The sequence below is a fragment of the Schistocerca americana genome, chromosome 3 (genome assembly GCF_021461395.2).
Source record: "Schistocerca americana isolate TAMUIC-IGC-003095 chromosome 3, iqSchAmer2.1, whole genome shotgun sequence".
NCBI classification, from domain to species: Eukaryota; Metazoa; Arthropoda; class Insecta; order Orthoptera; family Acrididae; genus Schistocerca; species Schistocerca americana.
Window position 1 is genome coordinate 374,149,661 of NC_060121.1, and position 19,261 is coordinate 374,168,921.

Consider the following 19,261-nt stretch of genomic DNA (forward strand, 5'->3'; position numbering starts at 1 on the left):
CTTGGCCAGAAATGAAAGTGAGTGGGAGTTCCAGATGGCCAAGCGTTTAGAAAAACAGCACTTTTGATGCAGATTGGGTTAGTCATGAGCCATTTATGTTAACATTGTTTGCAGGAAGTAGTTGGTGCAGCAGGAAGACTAGAGAACAGCAATCCAAGGGTCATGGGATCGAGTCTATACAGAAACAGTTTTTTATTTATTTATTTATTTATTTTTAATTTTCAGGTTTTGCCTTACTTATTATCTAAATAAATTGAAATAATGCTCACTATATTGTATGTATTAACATTTTCATAAACAGCATGAAAAGAAAAGGCAAAATATAGTTTGGGATTGCAAATAAATTTCCATTAAGGGATTGTAAAGTGTACATGAGAACTTTGTATATAAAATTACTTTTATTATTTTACAGGTGATGATATGCACTTGTTGATTGTAAAAACAGGGGAACAGTAATTTTCTCTGCATCTGACACACATTATAAATGCCACATTGTTGCAGTTACATGTTAGTTTTATAATGCTTTCAGGAAAAGCAAACTTAGTTTACATTGATAAAAGATTCTGTTTCATCACATAGTTTGTTAGAAAACCACACGTAACACTTTCACAAAATATTGGTGAGTATAGCTGGTGCAGTCTTCTTGGGGCATTATTTCTTATTGAAGCTTCTTGATCAAATTCTTTACAGGGTGATAAAAATGACTTTGTAGGGTTGCACTAGCAGAGTTCATTTGGAGCGAATCATTTTAATAGTGTACAATGGCAATTCTTCTAAATCTTGAAAAATCTCATTATATAATTGAGGATTTGTTTGTCCTCCCCATGAGTCAGTTAACAGAAGAAATTTATTACTCTGTGTGTAGGGCTTTGTCACACCAGTCAAAACATTTTTGTGTAAGGCTGTTGTAAGTTTCCCAGATTTTGGCGAAGTAATGGCATTACTATATTTTGCCATGTACACTTCCACTACTTTTTGAATCCCTGGTACAAATGAGCCAAACCTCACATAGGCACCCATAGACTGTTGGCAACAAGAGGGTCACTTTGTTCATATCCTGTCCTTTCCTGGTAACTGCTTTTGCCCCTCAGTGGTCCAGTGTTCAGCTGTAAGTTGACAGATACTGCAAACCTGAAAACAGAACATACAGAAGTGAGTATTCTATCGTACATGACAGTAAAAAAGAGTATTTTAATTGATGTTGATGAATGAGAATTCTCGGCTTACTTTTTTGACCAGACACTTTAATTACAGTCCCTTCTTGGAAAGTTATTTGCAGAGTCCTCATGGATCCTGTAAGTGCAATCTTGTCTTGGAAATTTATTTGCAATCCAAAGTTTACATTTGCCTTTTTTTCATGCCTTTGATGAAAGTGTTAATAAATACAATATATTGAGCATTATTTCAGTTAATTTGCAGTATAAGTAACATAAAAATTGAAAATTAAAAATATATATATATATATATTCCAAATAGGGGCTCGCCCCCATGGCTCTCATAATGCCATTGTGTACTTACCTCACTGTGCCAACCTCTGCTTAGAAACTTCACTAACACAAATGGCTCATGCCTCACTCAGACCATGCCAAAAATACTAGTTTTTCTAAACGTATGGCCGTCTGGAGCTCTCACTTTTTCACTTTCATTTCTGATCAACCTTGCGTGTACCAAAAATTTGGACAAAATCGGTGATAACTAGTAGGCACGGTCACCTTGTGAGAAGTCAGAAAACTCTGATGCAGTAAGTATTTTGCTGCACAGCTACGTAATATTGTAATCTCATAGCTACCTTGATTTAATATATGTTTTATTTTGCTGAGATAATAGATGAAGAAACTAGATAGAGGATTACTGGATTCTGTAAGTTCCCTTTGAAAAATAGAGATGTGACGGAATAGAAATTTAGGGTATCCAAGTAACCGCAAAATAGCTTGTTGTTATTTCCACTTTTCAGTTAAATCATTTTAAGTTACCACATTGTGTGTAAACTTGGACCTGAAAATCTGAACTTGTTATTTCAGAATATTTCCCAAGACCATTCTGACAGTGGAGTGGGAACGATGTCAGCTGGCAGCACTAGAGATAGTTCACGTTCTAGTGAGCAAAGATATCAGCACAGAAACAACTTACGTTCCAGGTTTGTTACTGTATAACATACTAGAAGCAGACAGAATGGATGCAAAGATAATAATGAAGAATGTTTAGAAATGTATAAAGAATGAGTTATGTGGTGCATTTGCTAAGTTTTAAGACTGACGTTGTCAGAAGGCTTTTAATATCGTTGTTGTTTTCCAGCTCATGCTTCCCACAGGCAGCACACGGGCACTTACCATGTCTCTTTGTCATTATACAGTAATATCTTCCCTTCTGTTTTCACATCAGGCCTCATTTGAGCACTTAACGCTTTTCAAGTTCTAACCATTATTTGCTTGATTCATCCTCTTAGTGCTTTTTTCCTTTTACTTACCTGCAAAAGTAAATTTTTGGTGCTTTAGTGTTTTTCATTGTCTCATTAAAAGTCAGTAATGCTTTAATGTCTGATTATGTATAGCAAGAGTTGGCAACCTTCTTTTACCTCCAGACTGCATCATCAAAATCAGAATATCTTGTAGGCAGTTCAAGTTTTCAACTTAATATTTTAAAAATGGTGATTGACAAATAAGTCAAAATTGAAATTTTTTTCCAAATATCATTCTTAGGCAGTACCTCAAAATAAAACATATACTAATTTAGTGAAAGAAACATACTGGTACGAAATATTTTAAATCAAAATTTTATGTAAGACAAAAAAATATATAAGCAGAATGTGTCTTTTGTAGCTATGCAGAAGAGATGACTTATGTGTACACAACAGTACTACTACAGTTTAAGGGAAAAAGGAACAAAACAACATAAAAAGATGGAGAGAAAGTTTGTTCATATTCAGCAGTACACAACTTTACAAATGCATAACACTGGAGATATGAGAGCTGCCTTTTAAGTTTCTGTGAAAACAATTAAAGAAAAACATTTTTTGGTACAGATGATTTTATTATTTTTCAAAAATTTGGCCTTTAAAATTGTTTACTCTTTGACATGGTTTCAAACCAGTCCTGAAAACATTTTTTTCTGTTTTGATGTTGGCACCTCAAAAACATGGTTTTGGAAATATTCAACAGCTTCTTGAGATGATGAGAATTGCTGTCTACACATGTTTTGTTTTACATATGAGAACAAAAAGAATTCATAAGGAGATAAATTGGGTGAATTTCGTGATGTAATTTGCAACTTGCAGCAAACAAATTGTTTATGTATTTTGGTTTTAAGTGTTCTCTAAGGTAATGATCATGAAATATACAGTTTAATCAAAGAAACCTGCCACTATTTTCTTGGAAGGGATTCAGAAATGAACCACTGTTGTTGATTTTGAGTCATCTGGGAACATGAAAACTGTTGATTAATGATTACTTTCCAGTTTCCTCAAATTTATCCAAGTTTTGTTTTCCTTACACTGGTGTCATGAGCCTGTTTTGAACTTCAATCAGATTGTTCTGAATCCATTCTGAACAGATCTTTGTTACCACTAAATGTTCATAAAAAAGCTAATGTACTGTTACGTAATAAAATACACATTGTTTTGAGAGAATCATTGAAGATGATTCTTGCTTCAATTACTAACACTTCCAATGTTCTCTTGTACGAAATTAGTACATCCATATCAGCTTGCAGCCAACAGTATCCGCACTGTACCAATTACAAATAGGTGGTTCATTGTCTAATATATTTTGATATGTTAAATTTTCACACAACATATTCAGTGGTTAACATAGTTCAGTGGTAACAAAAATTTGACTGTATCGGTTTCATAGATAACATGAAGTTGCAGCCAAGTGTGTGGATTTCTCACATTAATCTCTTCCTGCACAGTGAGGAGACAGGGTGGCAGTTTTTCTGAAAGTTGTGCAATTCTCAAGAAAATTAATTTTGCATGCAAAAGTCTGGGAAATATCTGAAGATTCTAAAAGACTTGCAGAATTGTGAAGCACTCTGTGGGGATTTCAGTCTTTCATTGACTGAAAGAGCTGTACAGATGTATCTGTGGATTCTGCTTTGATAAACAATCACTTGTGCAGTTGTCACATGAGGAAAAACAAAGCAGAGCCTTGAGTCTTTTTAGTGTGTGTTGCTTGTTTGCAGCTGCCTCCAATGTACTGACTGGCATTAGGTGTCATCATTATTGTCTGTAGGTATGTATTTGTGGCAAAAGGTGGGTTCCTGTGGCCCTGGGGTCCGAGTGGCCTGCCTCTCCTTTCTGACCCTCCCCAACCTTTCATGTTTCCTTTTCAAGGAAGGAGTCAATAGTTCCGATGGATAGGATGACATCTTGTACTTATTTTATTATATGCCTGTCACAGTACTGAGAAATTTACCTTCTGGAGGTACCGTATTTACCCGATTATGAGACGGTGTTTTCCCCCACATTTGTCATTTGAAAACTATGGGGTTGTCTCATATTCACACATTATACTATTGCTCCCAAGGCCAATGTTTTTACATTGTTCAATAGATTGATATAGCAATTGTCTCATACTTACAGATGAAGCTCTTTGGCTATTGAGGTTTTGTACAAATTTATTTTATCTGACAGTATATTTGTGTGTGTGTGTGTATATATATATATATATATATATATATATATATATATATATCTAAAAAGAAAGATGATGAAACTTACCAAACAAAAGCGCTGGCAGGTCGATAGACACACAAACAAACACAAACATACACACAAAATTCTGCAACCAATGGTTGCCTCGTCAGGAAAGAGGGAAGGAGAAGGAAAGACAAAAGGATATGGGTTTTAAGGGAGAGGGTAAGGAGTCATTCCAATCCCGGGAGCGGAAAGACTTACCTTAGGGGGAAAAAAGGACAGGTATACACTCGCACACACACACATATCCATCCACACATACACAGACACAAGCAGACATTTGTAAAGGCAAAGAGTATAAGTGAAACTCTTTGCCTTTACAAATGTCTGCTTGTGTCTGTGTATGTGTGGATGGATATGTGTGTGTGTGCGAGTGTATACCTGTCCTTTTTTCCCCCTAAGGTAAGTCTTTCCGCTCCCGGGATTGGAATGACTCCTTACCCTCTCCCTTAAAACCCATATCCTTTTGTCTTTCCTTCTCCTTCCCTCTTTCCTGACGAGGCAACCATTGGTTGCGAAAGCCAGAATTTTGTGTGTATGTTTGTGTTTGTTTGTGTGTCTATCGACCTGCCAGCGCTTTTGTTTGGTAAGTTTCATCATCTTTCTTTTTAGATATATTTTTCCCACGTGGAATGTTTCCCTATAATAGAGGGAAACATTCCACACATATATATATATATATATATATATATATATATATATATATATATATATATATATATATATATATATATATATATAATGGAAGGAAACATTCCACGTGGGAATGTATGTCTGTATGTGTGGATGGATATGTGTGTGTGTGCTAGTGTATACCTGTCCTTTTTTCCCCCTAAGGTAAGTCTTTCCGCTCCCGGGATTGGAATGACTCCTTACCCTCTCCCTTAAAACCCACTTCCTTTCGTCTTCCCCTCTCCTTCCCTCTTTCCTGATGAGGCAACAGTTTGTTGCGAAAGCTTGAATTTTGTGTGTATGTTTGTGTATCTATCGACCTGCCAGCGCTTTTGTTCGGTAAGTCACCTCATCTTTGTTTTATATATATATATATATATATATATATATATATATATATATATATATATATATATATATATATACAGGGTTATTACAAATGATTGAAGCGATTTCACAGCTCTACAATAACTTTATTATTTGAGATATTTTCACAATGCTTTGCACACACATATAAAAACTCAAAAAGTTTTTTTAGGCATTCACAAATGTTCGATATGTGCCCCTTTAGTGATTCGGCAGACATCAAGCCGATAATCAAGTTCCTCCCACACTCGGCGCAGCATGTCCCCATCAATGAGTTCGAAAGCATCGTTGATGCGAGCTCGTAGTTATGGCACGTTTCTTGGTAGAGGAGGTTTAAACACTGAATCTTTCACATAAACCCACAGAAAGAAATCGCATGGGGTTAAGTCGGGAGAGCGTGGAGGCCATGACATGAATTGCTGATCATGATCTCCACCACGACCGATCCATCGGTTTTCCAATCTCCTGTTTAAGAAATGCCGAACATCATGATGGAAGTGCAGTGGAGCACCATCCTGTTGAAAGATGAAGTCGGCGCTGTCGGTCTCCATTTGTGGCATGAGCCAATTTTCCAGCATGTCCAGATACACGTGTCCTGTAACGTTTTTTCGCAGAAGAAAAAGGGGCCGTAAACTTTAAACCGTGAGATTGCACAAAAAACGTTAACTTTTGGTGAATTGCGAATTTGCTGCACGAATGCGTGAGGATTCTCTACCGCCCAGATTCGCACATTGTGTCTGTTCACTTCACCATTAAGAAAAAATGTTGCTTCATCACTGAAAACAAGTTTCGCACTGAATGCATCCTCTTCCATGAGCTGTTGCAACCGCGCCGAAAATTCAAAGCATTTGACTTTGTCATCGGGTGTCAGGGCTTGTAGCAATTGTAAACGGTAAGGCTTCTGCTTTAGCCTTTTCCGTAAGATTTTCCAAACCGTCGGCTGTGGTACGTTTAGCTCCCTGCTTGCTTTATTCGTCGACTTCCGCGGGCTACGCGTGAAACTTGCCTGCACGCGTTCAACCGTTTCTTCGCTCACTGCAGACCAACCCGTTGATTTCCCCTTACAGAGGCATCCAGAAGCTTTAAACTACGCATACCATTGCCGAATGGAGTTAGCAGTTGGTGGATCTTTGTTGAACTTCGTCCTGAAGTGTCGTTGCACTGTTATGACTGACTGATGTGAGTGCATTTCAAGCACGACATATGCTTTCTCGGCTCCTGTCGCTATTTTGTCTCACTGCGCTCTCGAGCGCTCTGGCGGCAGAAACCTGAAGTGCGGCTTCAGCCGAACAAAACTTTATGAGTTTTTCTACGTGTCTGTAGTGTGTCGTGACCATATGTCAATGAATGGAGCTACAGTGAATTTATGAAATCGCTTCAATCATTTGTAATAGCCCTGTATATATATATATATATATATATAGGGCATATCTGGCAGTACTTGCATTTGAATAGACTCGAGATTTCTCGATATGCCAATGTGCTCAATACAGTATCAACCTTGCTCAAACAGTCACATTACATTTGAATTGCAGGGCTAGTGAAAGGGATGCACAAGAATCTATTAACTAGCTACTAAAATAATATAATGCTCTATTTAAAAATTGACAGTTTTGTGAAACACAGGAGAAAATAACATTAAATTCTGTCAACATAAAAACTTTTTTTTTTAACAGGTTTCCAGTAAAGATCCTCATGCATATACGGATACCATTGACATACATTTATGTTGTTTTTTAAAGTAAAAGTACCATTCAAAGTTAAAAATCTTGTCCTTTAAAAACCATTACTTGATTCTGACTGAAATCAGTATTTTATTTGGTTATGAGAGACTAATGATTTATCAGGTGGATTGCAAATGAAAAACTCGATTGCTGTACATGCATTAGAATACTGGAGAATATTGTTACCGGCTTTTAATCAGCTTTAGAAGATGATGACATTGAGATGGAATGAGAAGGAAAATTAATCCAGAATGAAACATCTAACAAATTAAATAAATCATGTTAAACTGATTGTTGCAGCTGTTGTTGTGAGAATAAATTGTAGCAGAAAGACCCATTGTGGAGACAGTATGAACACATGTTACTAGACTTGGCTGAATGGTGATTGCAGTCTTTTACTTATGTGTTAGCTGCTGTTTATCATATGACCTGCAACCTAGAAGATATTGCCTCCCATGTTTTACTTAAGCACAGCACTACGGAAAGTTTTGAGAGGGAACAATTACCCAGTTTGGCTGAGAACTACTGTGCAGCCGACCTTGGGAATGTATACTACGTACTTTGGCTTTTTACAAACATGTACCATATTTAAACTGCAGTTTGCCTGAATCCATTTGCATTCATAATCAAACTGACTTTGAGTTGGATAAATACTCAAAAATAGCATACATGTCTGCAGGAGACACAAAAAGACATGGGGGCCAGTGCTTGCTTACATGTTTGGTGCACCAATGTTCTCAATGTTCATTGTAAGGTATGACAGGAACAATTGGGGGTGTGTCAGGTGCTGGGTCTACACAGTCAATGGGACAGCAGCAGGCAGACAATATGTTTGGAAGCAAGAGACGTTATTCTCACAAGAAAATAGAAGCGAAATCCGCTTTGAGTCCCGCAGTACTCACAACCTCAGAAATCACAACATATTCAGAAGAAACACTCAAATATTTGTGATAGTGGAGGTATAAGTTTCACAACTGTCCTGTTAGGATAATGATGATGATTAAGAGTAGTGATACCACAGATGACAGAATAAGCAAACAAAACCAGTAGTGAAGATACAAATTAAAGTAAATAATTTTTTTGTTTATTTTAATTCTCATTGTATTCTCAAAATGTAGACAAGCAATAAATGGTGTAAATTTAGAATAGGTGTAATGTTAACTATTTAGACAGATCCATTACATCAGTAAAAGTTTGTAATTTTGATTAGTCAGAATATGTTAAATAAATTTTTCTTGAGGAGGCTCTTAAGAAAGTGGGGTCATCTTATATCCAGGGTCATCTTATACTTGGGTAAATACCATGTCATCTTATAGTTGGGTAAATATGGTAAGTGCTGTGCTAATATACTAACAGGTATGTTTTGTTGATCATCATTAAATATTTTAGCTTTTTACCACTCTTATGACTTAACTGCAGTGTCACACTTAAAATAAACTGTGACAGTCGCACAAGTGCCTGTTTAGAAAATTGCTCAACTCGTATAATCTAAAGTATATAATGTTACATACCATAATGTCAAAAGATCAGTGGAATCATTTCTGAAGCCAGAAGTATTGATGAATGCCATATTGATAACACATCCACATGTACAAAATTATGATAATTTACGGTATGTTGATGATTTTCACTTATGGACCGTCTGAAAGCAACTGAATAAAACACAATTTTAGTGCCATATGCGTTTCGCCTTTATTTTCTGCAAGGCATCATCAGTGGCAGGTTGCGTAGACAGTTTCTTACATATTACGCTCCTGTTGCATTTTTGGTCTTGTTCTTCTTCCTATGAGTGCCAATTTGCTGTTTTTTCCGCATTCCACAGCACTATGCACTGAACGCTTGTTTTAATGCAATGCATTAAAACAAGCGTTGCATTAAAACAAGCGTTCAGTGCATAGTGCTGTGGAATGCGGAAAAAACAGCAAATTGGCGCTCATAGGAAGAAGAACAAGACCAAAAATGCAACAGGAGCGTAATATGTAAGAAACTGTCTACGCAACCTGCCATTGATGATGCCTTGCAGAAAATAAAGGCGAAACGCGTATGGCACTAAAATTGTGTTTTATTCAGTTGCTGTCAGACGGTCCATAAGTGAAAATCATCAACATACCGTAGTATTACGCACAACTGAGGAGGACGGGACCACAAAAGTTGAATATGATAATTTAGTCTGTACAAAACTTTGATACTTGTTAGTAACTAAAGTTGATAAATCATTGAGACAGTAGAATTGCTTCAGTTTCTAAAAGAGTGTAAAATATCTCTTAAAGAGTTCATCAGTAGAGTATTCCTCTGCAGTCTATTTTCGCATCTATTGACAAAAACCTACAAGTACTCTTGCTTCTAATCTGATGGAACAAATCTTGATTTGAGTCATAAATAGTTGGATGAATTGTTTTTTATACTTGTAAAAAATAATTGTTGTTACATTTTAGCTTTTGCTGTTATGCAAGGTGGGTGAGGAGTTTGATCATTTCTGAACAGGAAGCCTAGCAGAAAAAATATGCAAATGATGAATTTCAAATGGTTTCCAAGTTCTTTCACAGCAACAGTTTGTAAATAGAGCTCTCTTTGAACAAAGTCTGTCTGAAGATATTAATCATTGCACACAAGAAAGTCTATGACACATTCATATTTAGATTCAGTTTTATTGTCATTATTATTGTGGTCTTCAGACTCAAAACTGGCTATTACCAGCTCATCATACTAGTCTGTCCTGTGAAAGTCTCATTTTTGTAACCGCCGACTCAAACATAGGTTGTTATAAGTTTAATGTGTATGTCTGTCAGTGGCATCATATCTCATAAATGAAATGTCCAATTTTAATGACTACCCTTTTTTTATTATTATTTAAAGTTGGCTTAATTGGGATGGTTCTTAGCTAGTTCAATGAAACTATGTTCAGCCATTTAAGATCATCAGCTAAATTGTGTAAAAATGTTTTCCACCAGCACCCTCTTTTGATATACGCCATATAATACATAAAAGCTATGTGGAGTTACATGGTACCTGATTGTAGAACTCAAAAAGATTTAAATAAAAGTCTGAGAGAACATATGTTTGTCTTTTATGGTTGCTCAACAATGATAATTTTTGCCTTTTGAATCCAGCCATTTTAGCACTTACAGTGTGGATAAATGGTGATTGTGTCTCAGCTGTAAAACATAAATACAATGAATACCATTCTACTAATCCTCAATGTCATGGTTGTTTCTGACAGAATTACAATATCACCGACAAACCTTAAAGATTTTGTGCATTCAAACTGAACTTTTGGTTTCCCTTTCTGCTTGCACTATGTACAGATTGAGTAACAGGAGATATAAGTAACAATCTTGCCTCACTCTTTTGTCAAGTTACTTCTCCTTTTGATGTTGTCTGACTCATAATGTGTCTGCTTTGTGTACAGGTTATAGACCACCTTTCACCTACTACCTTTTACCCTTGCAACTTTCGGATTGCAAAGAGTGTATTCCAGTCTACATTGTCAAAAACTTTCTATATACTGTATCTACAAGTGCTATAAAAGTAGGTTTGTCTTCCGTCAGCCTGTCTTCTTAGGTAAATCATATTGTCAGTGTTGCCTCCATAACCCAAACTGATCTTCGTTGTGCTTGAATTCTATGTCATCCCAATCTTTTGCACATAATTCTTGTTAGTGTTTTGCAGCCTTTGCTATTGTGGTTATTACTTTCTCCTTGAAATCTGAAGGTATTTTGCCTGTCTTGAACATCCTGTATATCAGGTGGAGGGGGGGGGGGGGGGGGGGGGGGGGGGAGTTCCCTCACCATTTGTGTCCACAAGCAGTGATAAAAAGAAAATCTTGCTTTTACATATAATGAATATCAGTTGAAGTTTCAGAATGGAAAAACCTGGAAATCTTTTTTGGGAATGTAATCGCCACACAGAGAGAGAGCTAGAAATGCCAGTAAAATAATGGTGTGTATTTTTGTGCTGCAAGTGGACAGTTAAAGACAATCTCACCTAAAGAATTTTGAATGGTTGGTGGTGTACGCTGGAGTTTCTTTTCCCATACTTCTCAAGTGAATACAAGAGAAGCTTGAGTAAGGTGCATGTGCATGATTTTGTTCTGCCATGACAATGTGATTGCTCAAAGGGCAATATCAAAAGCTAGGATTAGTAACCCCTATGTTAAAGTGTTTCCTATACTACTACTAGGAATTTTGTCTTGTGAACACCCAGCCATTCTATCTCCTTGTATTTTTAAATTTTTCCCTTCGATGTAATTATTTTGTGAGCTTGATAAATTCTCATTGTTGGTGTATCCAAGAGGCAAGGGATCAAAATAATTATTTCAATGAGACAACCTTTTTATAACATTCGCAGTTGTTCAGTCTGGCATTACCTATAACCAGCCTCATCATTTTTCAGATCTGAAGAACGTCACAAAATTACCCAGCCACAGTTTGAATCGACAAGACATGTGGAACACAAACGAAGGAATATAAACCAGTCACCCTCAAGCAGCAACAGCCAGGGGCTTATTCCATCACAACCACCTCGCTTAGCACGAGGATCTGCAGGGCTTATTACTGGTGCACATAATCCCCATGGTTACTTCCTACGCCCTACATCTTGTGACTACATCCCTGAAGAATCTCGTGCCCTTCACTGTGTTGCCCAAGAAGAGTCCTGCAGGAGTGGAGCAGCAGTGAAGAAGGTTTTTAGTGATTCCCTTCTACCATCTTTGAACACCAAGTGCTCATCACCTTCTTGTCATGAGAATGTGCATTGTAATGTGCTTGGTCGAGAGGACAACAGCATTTTGAGTAGTTCTGAAAGTGATCCAGAACTCCGTAGACTGGAAAACTATAGAAAAGAATTTATGAAGAAACTTCGTATGGGAGGTGGTTTTAATTGTAATTCCGATGTACATGTTGATGTGCCAACAGAACAGTCTGAAATCCAGACTGTTAATTTCAAGAAATATGATGAAATTCGAAATGATAGATGTTATTCTCATAGATCTACTTCTGATTGTGACTGCAGTACTTGTTGTAGAAAGATGGAGATTAGAAGTGGGTGTCAGAGAGAGAACGGTGAAAGGATAGGTGTCTGCCAAACATCCCACTACAGCCACCATTTCCATAGTAATGACCAGAACAAATACACTGTCAAAAAGCCCTCTGATAGTGATAGATCAACCACAGGACCTACAGCAACACCACTTAACACCTCTCGCCTGACGCCAATGCGACACAAATTAGACAGTGCTGTGTGCCACATCCTTCAAGATGGAGATGTCTGTATTGAGTTCCTGAAGAAGAAGAAAAGTAAAAGTGAAAAGGTTGTTGATGTCTGTCGGATATCTGGAGATGGAATTCGTGTACGTATGTCACCTACAAATATATGTATATATATCAATATAATAGAGGGAAACATTCCACGTGGGAAAAATATGTTTAAAAACAAAGATGATGTGACTTACAATACGAAACTCGCTGGCAGGTCGATAGAAACACAAACAGGCACATACATACACACAAAAGCTTGCGAAAGCTTGAATTTTGTGTGTATGTATGTGTCTGTTTGTGTTTCTATCGACCTGCCAGCGCTTTCGTATGGTAAGTCACATCATCTTTGTTTATATATATATATATCACACACACACACACACACACACACACACACACACACACACAAAAGAAACTACAAGAAATTCTCTTCTGGGACTAGGAAACGGTGAATTAATTTACAACTATACTACAGAAGAACATATTCTTGTAGTCTGAGTAAGTGCATTTTCATACATGTACTAGTTAAACAGTTGTTATAACTTTGTTTTCTTCTTGATTTAAATGTTTCTATAGACTTCATATTGATTTTTTTTAACCAAAGAAAAAATAAAAGAAGGGACAGGAAGACTCACAATAAGAACAAACTTTGGTTTGGAAACACAATTTATAATATTGTCTTTTTATATTCAGTTGTGATTTGACAAATATTTTTATCTTTATTGGGAAGCCTCCATCCCATAATATTGATAAAGATGGGAGTCATTTTGAGTTTCTTACAGCCAGCAGTCACTGGATAGCTATTGTTGCTCGTTTCAAGGATGCCACGTAACTACCTTATTATCTTGCTGTAAGATGATCTTGAATGTTAACGACAGCTCCATTATTTGAAGAGACTTTTGAGGATTTTCCTATGACTAATCTTAATTACATTATGTAAAATATTATAAGGCACACTAAATAAGATGAAGTACTTGTTTTAAACTTGCACCAATGCTTTTTCACAACCTTTTTCTTTTTTGTGTGTTTAAAATCTAAAGTTAAAGTTAGAGGTGGTCATCACGGGCATCAAGCTCGCTTGTTACTTGTGACTTGATCAGCTGCTCAGGACTGGATTAGTAAGAAACTCATGGCTCAAATACAGGAGCTAATGATTAAGGCAATTCAAGCATACTTACACCGGAAGGGAAATAAGTTAAGTGTGATAATGAATGTGGCCTGAAATCAAAATTGCACTCATGATAAGTAAACATCAAATGAATACCTTATTTTATCATCATCATATTTTGATCTTTGCATTTTCTTCCACTCTTGCTAAAAACATTCTTGTATCAAAAACTAGCCATACTTTTCATTTGTTAAGCATATGCCCAGAAGAAAAATTTGTTTGCTATTGTCATATTCAATTTATGAATCTTTTCATGAGAGTTTAGTGGAGGAAATTATATGCTTTAAAATGTGACATACGAGTAACACTTCACAATCCTGTCTTTGATGCTGAATGTAACCCACAGGACAAGAAGTACTGATTTCAGTCATTATCTGAAAATAAAAATAATATTAACATTTATTCTGTTGAATAGAGCTCCCTGTCTTATTCCTGTATGACTTCAAAATAATGAAGCAAATTTTTGGAAATTAGAAAAAAAGCAAATATTAAAATCTTAAGGGCGATGTACTTGAAGACAATATTGTGGAAATGGAAGAGGATGTAGATGAAGATGAAATGGGAGATATGATACTGCGTGAAGAGTTTGACAGAGCACTGAAAGACCTGAGTCAAAACAAGTACCCGGGAGTAGACAACATTCCTTTAGAACTACTGATGACCTTGGAGAGGCAGTCCTGACAAAACTCTACCATCTGGTGAGCAAGATGTATGAGACAGGTGAAATACCCTCAGACTTCAAGAAGAATATAATAATTACAATCCCAAAGAAAGCAGGTATTGACAGATGTGAAAATTACCGAACTATCAGTTTAATAAGACACAGCTGCAAAATACTAATGCGAATTCTTTACAGACGAATGGAAAAACTAGTAGAAGCCGACCTCGGGGAAGATCAGTTTGGATTCCGTAGAAATGTTGGAACACGTGAGGCAATACTGACCCTACGACTTATCTTAGAAGAAAGATTAAGGAAAGGCAAACCTATGTTCCTAGCATTTGTAGACTTAGAGAAAGCTTTTGACAATGTTGACTGGAATACTCTCTTTCAAATTCTGAAGGTGGCAGGGGTAAAATATAGGTAGCGAAAAGCTATTTACAATTTGTACAGAAACCAGATGGCAGTTATAAGAGTCGAGGGACATGAAAGGGAAGCAGTGATTGAGAAGGGAGTGAGACAGGGTTGTAGCCTCACCCCGATGTTGTTCAATCTGTATATTGAGCAAGCAGTAAAAGAAACAAAAGAAAAATTTGGAATAGGTATTAAAATCCATGGAGAAGAAATAAAAACTTTGAGGTTCGCCGATGACATTGTAATTCTATCAGAGACAGCAAAGGACTTGGAAGAGCAGTTGAACGGAATGGACAGTGTCTTGAAAGTAGGATATAAGATGAACATCAGCAAAAGCAAAACAAGGATCATGGAATGTAGTCGAATTAAGTTGGGTGATGCTGAGGGAATTAGATTAGGAAATGAGACACTTTTAAGTAGTAAAGGAGTTTTGCTATTTGGGGAGCAAAATAACTGATGATGGTCGAAGTAGAGAGGATATAAAATGTAGACTGGCTACGGCAAGGAAAGCATTTCTGAAGCATTGTTAACACCGAGTATAGATTTAAGTGTCAGGAAGTCGTTTCTGAAAGTATTTGTATGGAGCGTAGCCATGTATGGAAGTGAAACATGGACGATAACTAGTTTAGACAAGAAGAGAACAGAAGCTTTCGAAATGTGGTGCTACAGAAGAATGCTGAAGATTAGATGGGTAGATCACATAACTAATGAGGAGGTATTGAATAGAATTGGGGAGAAGAGGAGTTTGTGGCACAATTTGACAAGAAGAAGGGACCGGTTGGTAGGACATGTTCTGAGGCATCAAAGGATCACCAATATAGCATTGGAGGGCAGCGTGGTGGGTAAAAATCGTAGAGGGAGACTAAGAAATGAATACACTAAGCAGATTCAGAAGGATGTAGGTTGCGGTAAGTACTGGGAGATGAAGAAGCTTGCACAGAATAGGGTAGCATGGAGAGCTGCATCAAACCAGTCTCAGGACTGAAGACCACAACAACAACAATAACAACAACAAAATGCTGATTACTCCCTTAATGGTCCCAAGCTGCACATCGATTTGATAAAAGTATCATTCAAATGCTCTATGAAACATGTAACTAACTAATTAAGTAGCTGAAACTTGGTGAACAGTTCCTTTGGCAAATAAGAAATACTTTTTGAATTTTTGGTGAAACCAAAGGAAAACTTTTTCTAAATCTGTTATCAAAATATATTTTATGTTCCACCTTCCATTCTTTCTTGACACTAGATGATATTCCCAGATCTTTGTCCATAATTGAGCATTTTATCTTTGTATGAAAGCGAGATTACTTGAAAAAGATGGTAAGCGCAAGAAATACGCCAGTTCCTGTACTTTTAGTGTGCCACTGTTCAGAATATATAAGAGGTATGAAAATAAGCTTGTGAACTGTGAGTTCTAATGGTTGTAAGAGTGAATAAGAAAAAATTCACGAAAATCCAATAATTTTGGTTTGGGAATTTCATTCATCTACCTTTAAATGACACAAATTCCTAACAAAATGAAGCAACTAGTATCTTGAGAATATTCAGCTGGAACTACCCTGACTTTCTTCCCAGTAGAATGAATGTCTTGCCTGTTAAATGTCATTGAACACTCCATTGTTGTTATAGCATTGTGACAAACAACACTCAAGATTCGACAAGTCTTATGAGCATCGTGGTAACTTGCAGGCTCTCTGCCACAGATGTCACAAGCATGCAACGCTGTAATTGTGAACTAATGAGTGAATCTGAAGGCTCAGATGACTGGCTCGAATTATAGTCAATGAGGTCACAACTTTTTTTTTTATTAATTTTCATCATCTTCATTTCTAAGACTAATGGAATTTCTTCCATTCTGATTCTCCTCCCTCATTTCATCATCTTTTGAATCATGACTGGATATGGCATGCTTTTTGAATTCTTTCCTAATGGATTTGCTTGAGGTGCTACTATTAGGCTGTAAGGATCAATTGCCTACCATGTATATTGAGGATAAGGTCTCCTTGAAAACACTAGTTACTGTAAAGTTGCCACAGAGTACCCTTGAAGGGGCTATTCACAGGAGTATCCATTACTCGAAGTTTTACATGTCTGTAATTACAAGTGTGTGCAGAAAGTAATGCCTACAAATATTTCATGTGAAAACTCTTCAAGCTTTTTTCTTTAAGTGTTGGAAACAGATGAAAATTGGGTGGGGCCAAGTTGAGACAGTGTGGAGAATGATCGATGGTAGTGAATCCGAGGCATCAGATAGTTGCAGGTGTTACAGCACTCGTGTTTGTCTGTCTCACACACTGATATAATTATGTTAACACACTGCCGTGTTACACACTACAATTCAGAGACCTCTAGTGTCAGAGGGCTGCAAAAATGTAGACAGGAAGAATAAAGATGTCGAATGTTTATTTATTTAAAAATCTTTAATAGTTATCACATAAATAATTTGGAAGCACTACTTTTCAGCATGCCCTCATACTTCTCAAGACACTATAGTCCAGTAAACAAAGGAACATTAGTGGAAAAAATTGGTGTAGCCACTAATTTTTGTACAGTAGTAGGGGGGAGTGTCATGAACAATGTACTAAAAATCCAAAAATACCCACATCTGGACTGTGAGCATTGGCGTGGGGTTTGGGGGGTGGGGGGCATTTGAAAGCCACTTATTACCATTTTTCCTGAATAACTTGAAAACCACAGTTTCTGTTGAAAATGTTCCCCAGTACAAAATTAAACTACATTAAATTTCATTCAGTGAAAGGTCATATTCATTTTTCTCTGTAGCACTAATAGTTCGCGTGCTGCAGGGGATGGAAAATATTGCAAAGTATTTAAAAAGGTGTTTTCATGGTATAATTATAATGCTTAATGCCTGTTGAACTTAGAAATAACACAAAATCTGTGTTAGTTATTTAAAATAACATCTTATCTTGAATGGGTACATTTCAGAAATCAACAACTGTGTCATCATCTTGAAGATTGAGTAAAGGTACATGATTTGTACACGTACCATGGCGTGTTCCGCAGACCATGGAACATATGTCGGATTTTGGCATCCACGTCATCCCCCAGTAGAACGTTAGCAAAGGACATTGTTTAGTATAGCTTCAGGTGCTAGTGGGCCGTTGGTTGTCATTGGATAGAGCGTTCCATCCTCCCTTCTGTTCCATTCCTACTCGGTCTGCGGTAGGTGGTTATTGAATCATTATTGCATGGTAAATAAGTAAACAAATACCTCTAAGTAACAAGAAATGGTAATCTAAAAAGCACTATACAAAAACAGGAAATTAGTACACCTGTAATTAAACTCTGAAAGGGTGGTGGTGCATAGCTCCTATGGTTGGCGGCTGGGAGGTGAAGTCTGGATTTGCCTTTCTTGATGCTTTTAAGACTGCAGCATACCAGAGTTTATTCTGACATGGCTGATATTCTGGCACTTGTTACATTTCCAGAAATATTTTCTTGCCAGCATGTACGACCTTCTGTGCTGGTGCTAAGGGGTTAGTGAAGATGTAGAATATTGTATTCATTTGCCTAAGAATTTTACTAAACAGCTTAACCATTCCTCCTTCATTTTTGTTGTAAATGTTGGAGGTCACTAAACGCAATGAGAAGGAAGATGGTTTCAGCAAAAGATAATCATTGGAGTTTGTTGCAAACAATTTGGATTCAGCCTTACTCCTACCAAGCTTTATGAAGTATACGTTAGAGCCTGGTCGTGAAAAAACGATGAATAAAACAATCAGGTTGACATCTTCCCAGTTATCGTGACAGTGTGTGCAGGGCAGCTTTCTCTAACTCACATCTCCCTACAATTCCATCAGCATCGCCTGTAATAATTACTGTTTTACTCACCTCACTGTCATATTGTCACTAAGAAATTCTGTAAGCCTAGTTTTGTTCTTTCCATTTGCGAGAAAATGTTCCTGTTGTACAAATGATAGCCACGCTTTCATTAAAATTGACATCAAGCGAAGTTTTTGTGAGGAACCTTCCCTTCTGTTCTACTCGTTTTGTTCTGTTGACATACCAAAAATCACAATACAATTTTGAGCATAATATGTGAGTACATAGGTTATGTATTGATTGCAAAGTGTGGAAAACTTGGTGCCTGTATTCCATTTCACGCGGTGAAGAAGGAGGCATACATCTACTAGATTATCATTTGTTCTTAGGTCATGAGTTGCATAATTTCCTCAGGAAATTGACTTACCTCTTGTGTACTCGTTTCTACAAGATGTATGAACAACGCAGTGTTATCTGTTCATGAAACTATCAGCTCTCACATCTTTTCTCAGATAATTGGCGTTTACC

General features: G+C 36.9%; 1 protein-coding gene across 1 annotated transcript in view; it reads left to right on the plus strand.

Moving 5' to 3' along the window:
* Nucleotides 1-19,261, plus strand: part of LOC124605393 (serine/threonine-protein kinase PLK4) — a 234,523-nt gene that overhangs the window by 153,759 nt on the left and 61,503 nt on the right. Inside the window, exons 8-9 of the mRNA XM_047137037.1 lie at nt 2,022-2,137; nt 11,845-12,799. Coding sequence (XP_046992993.1) covers nt 2,022-2,137; nt 11,845-12,799 — 1,071 coding nt within the window. The remainder of the gene's footprint in view (nt 1-2,021; nt 2,138-11,844; nt 12,800-19,261) is intronic.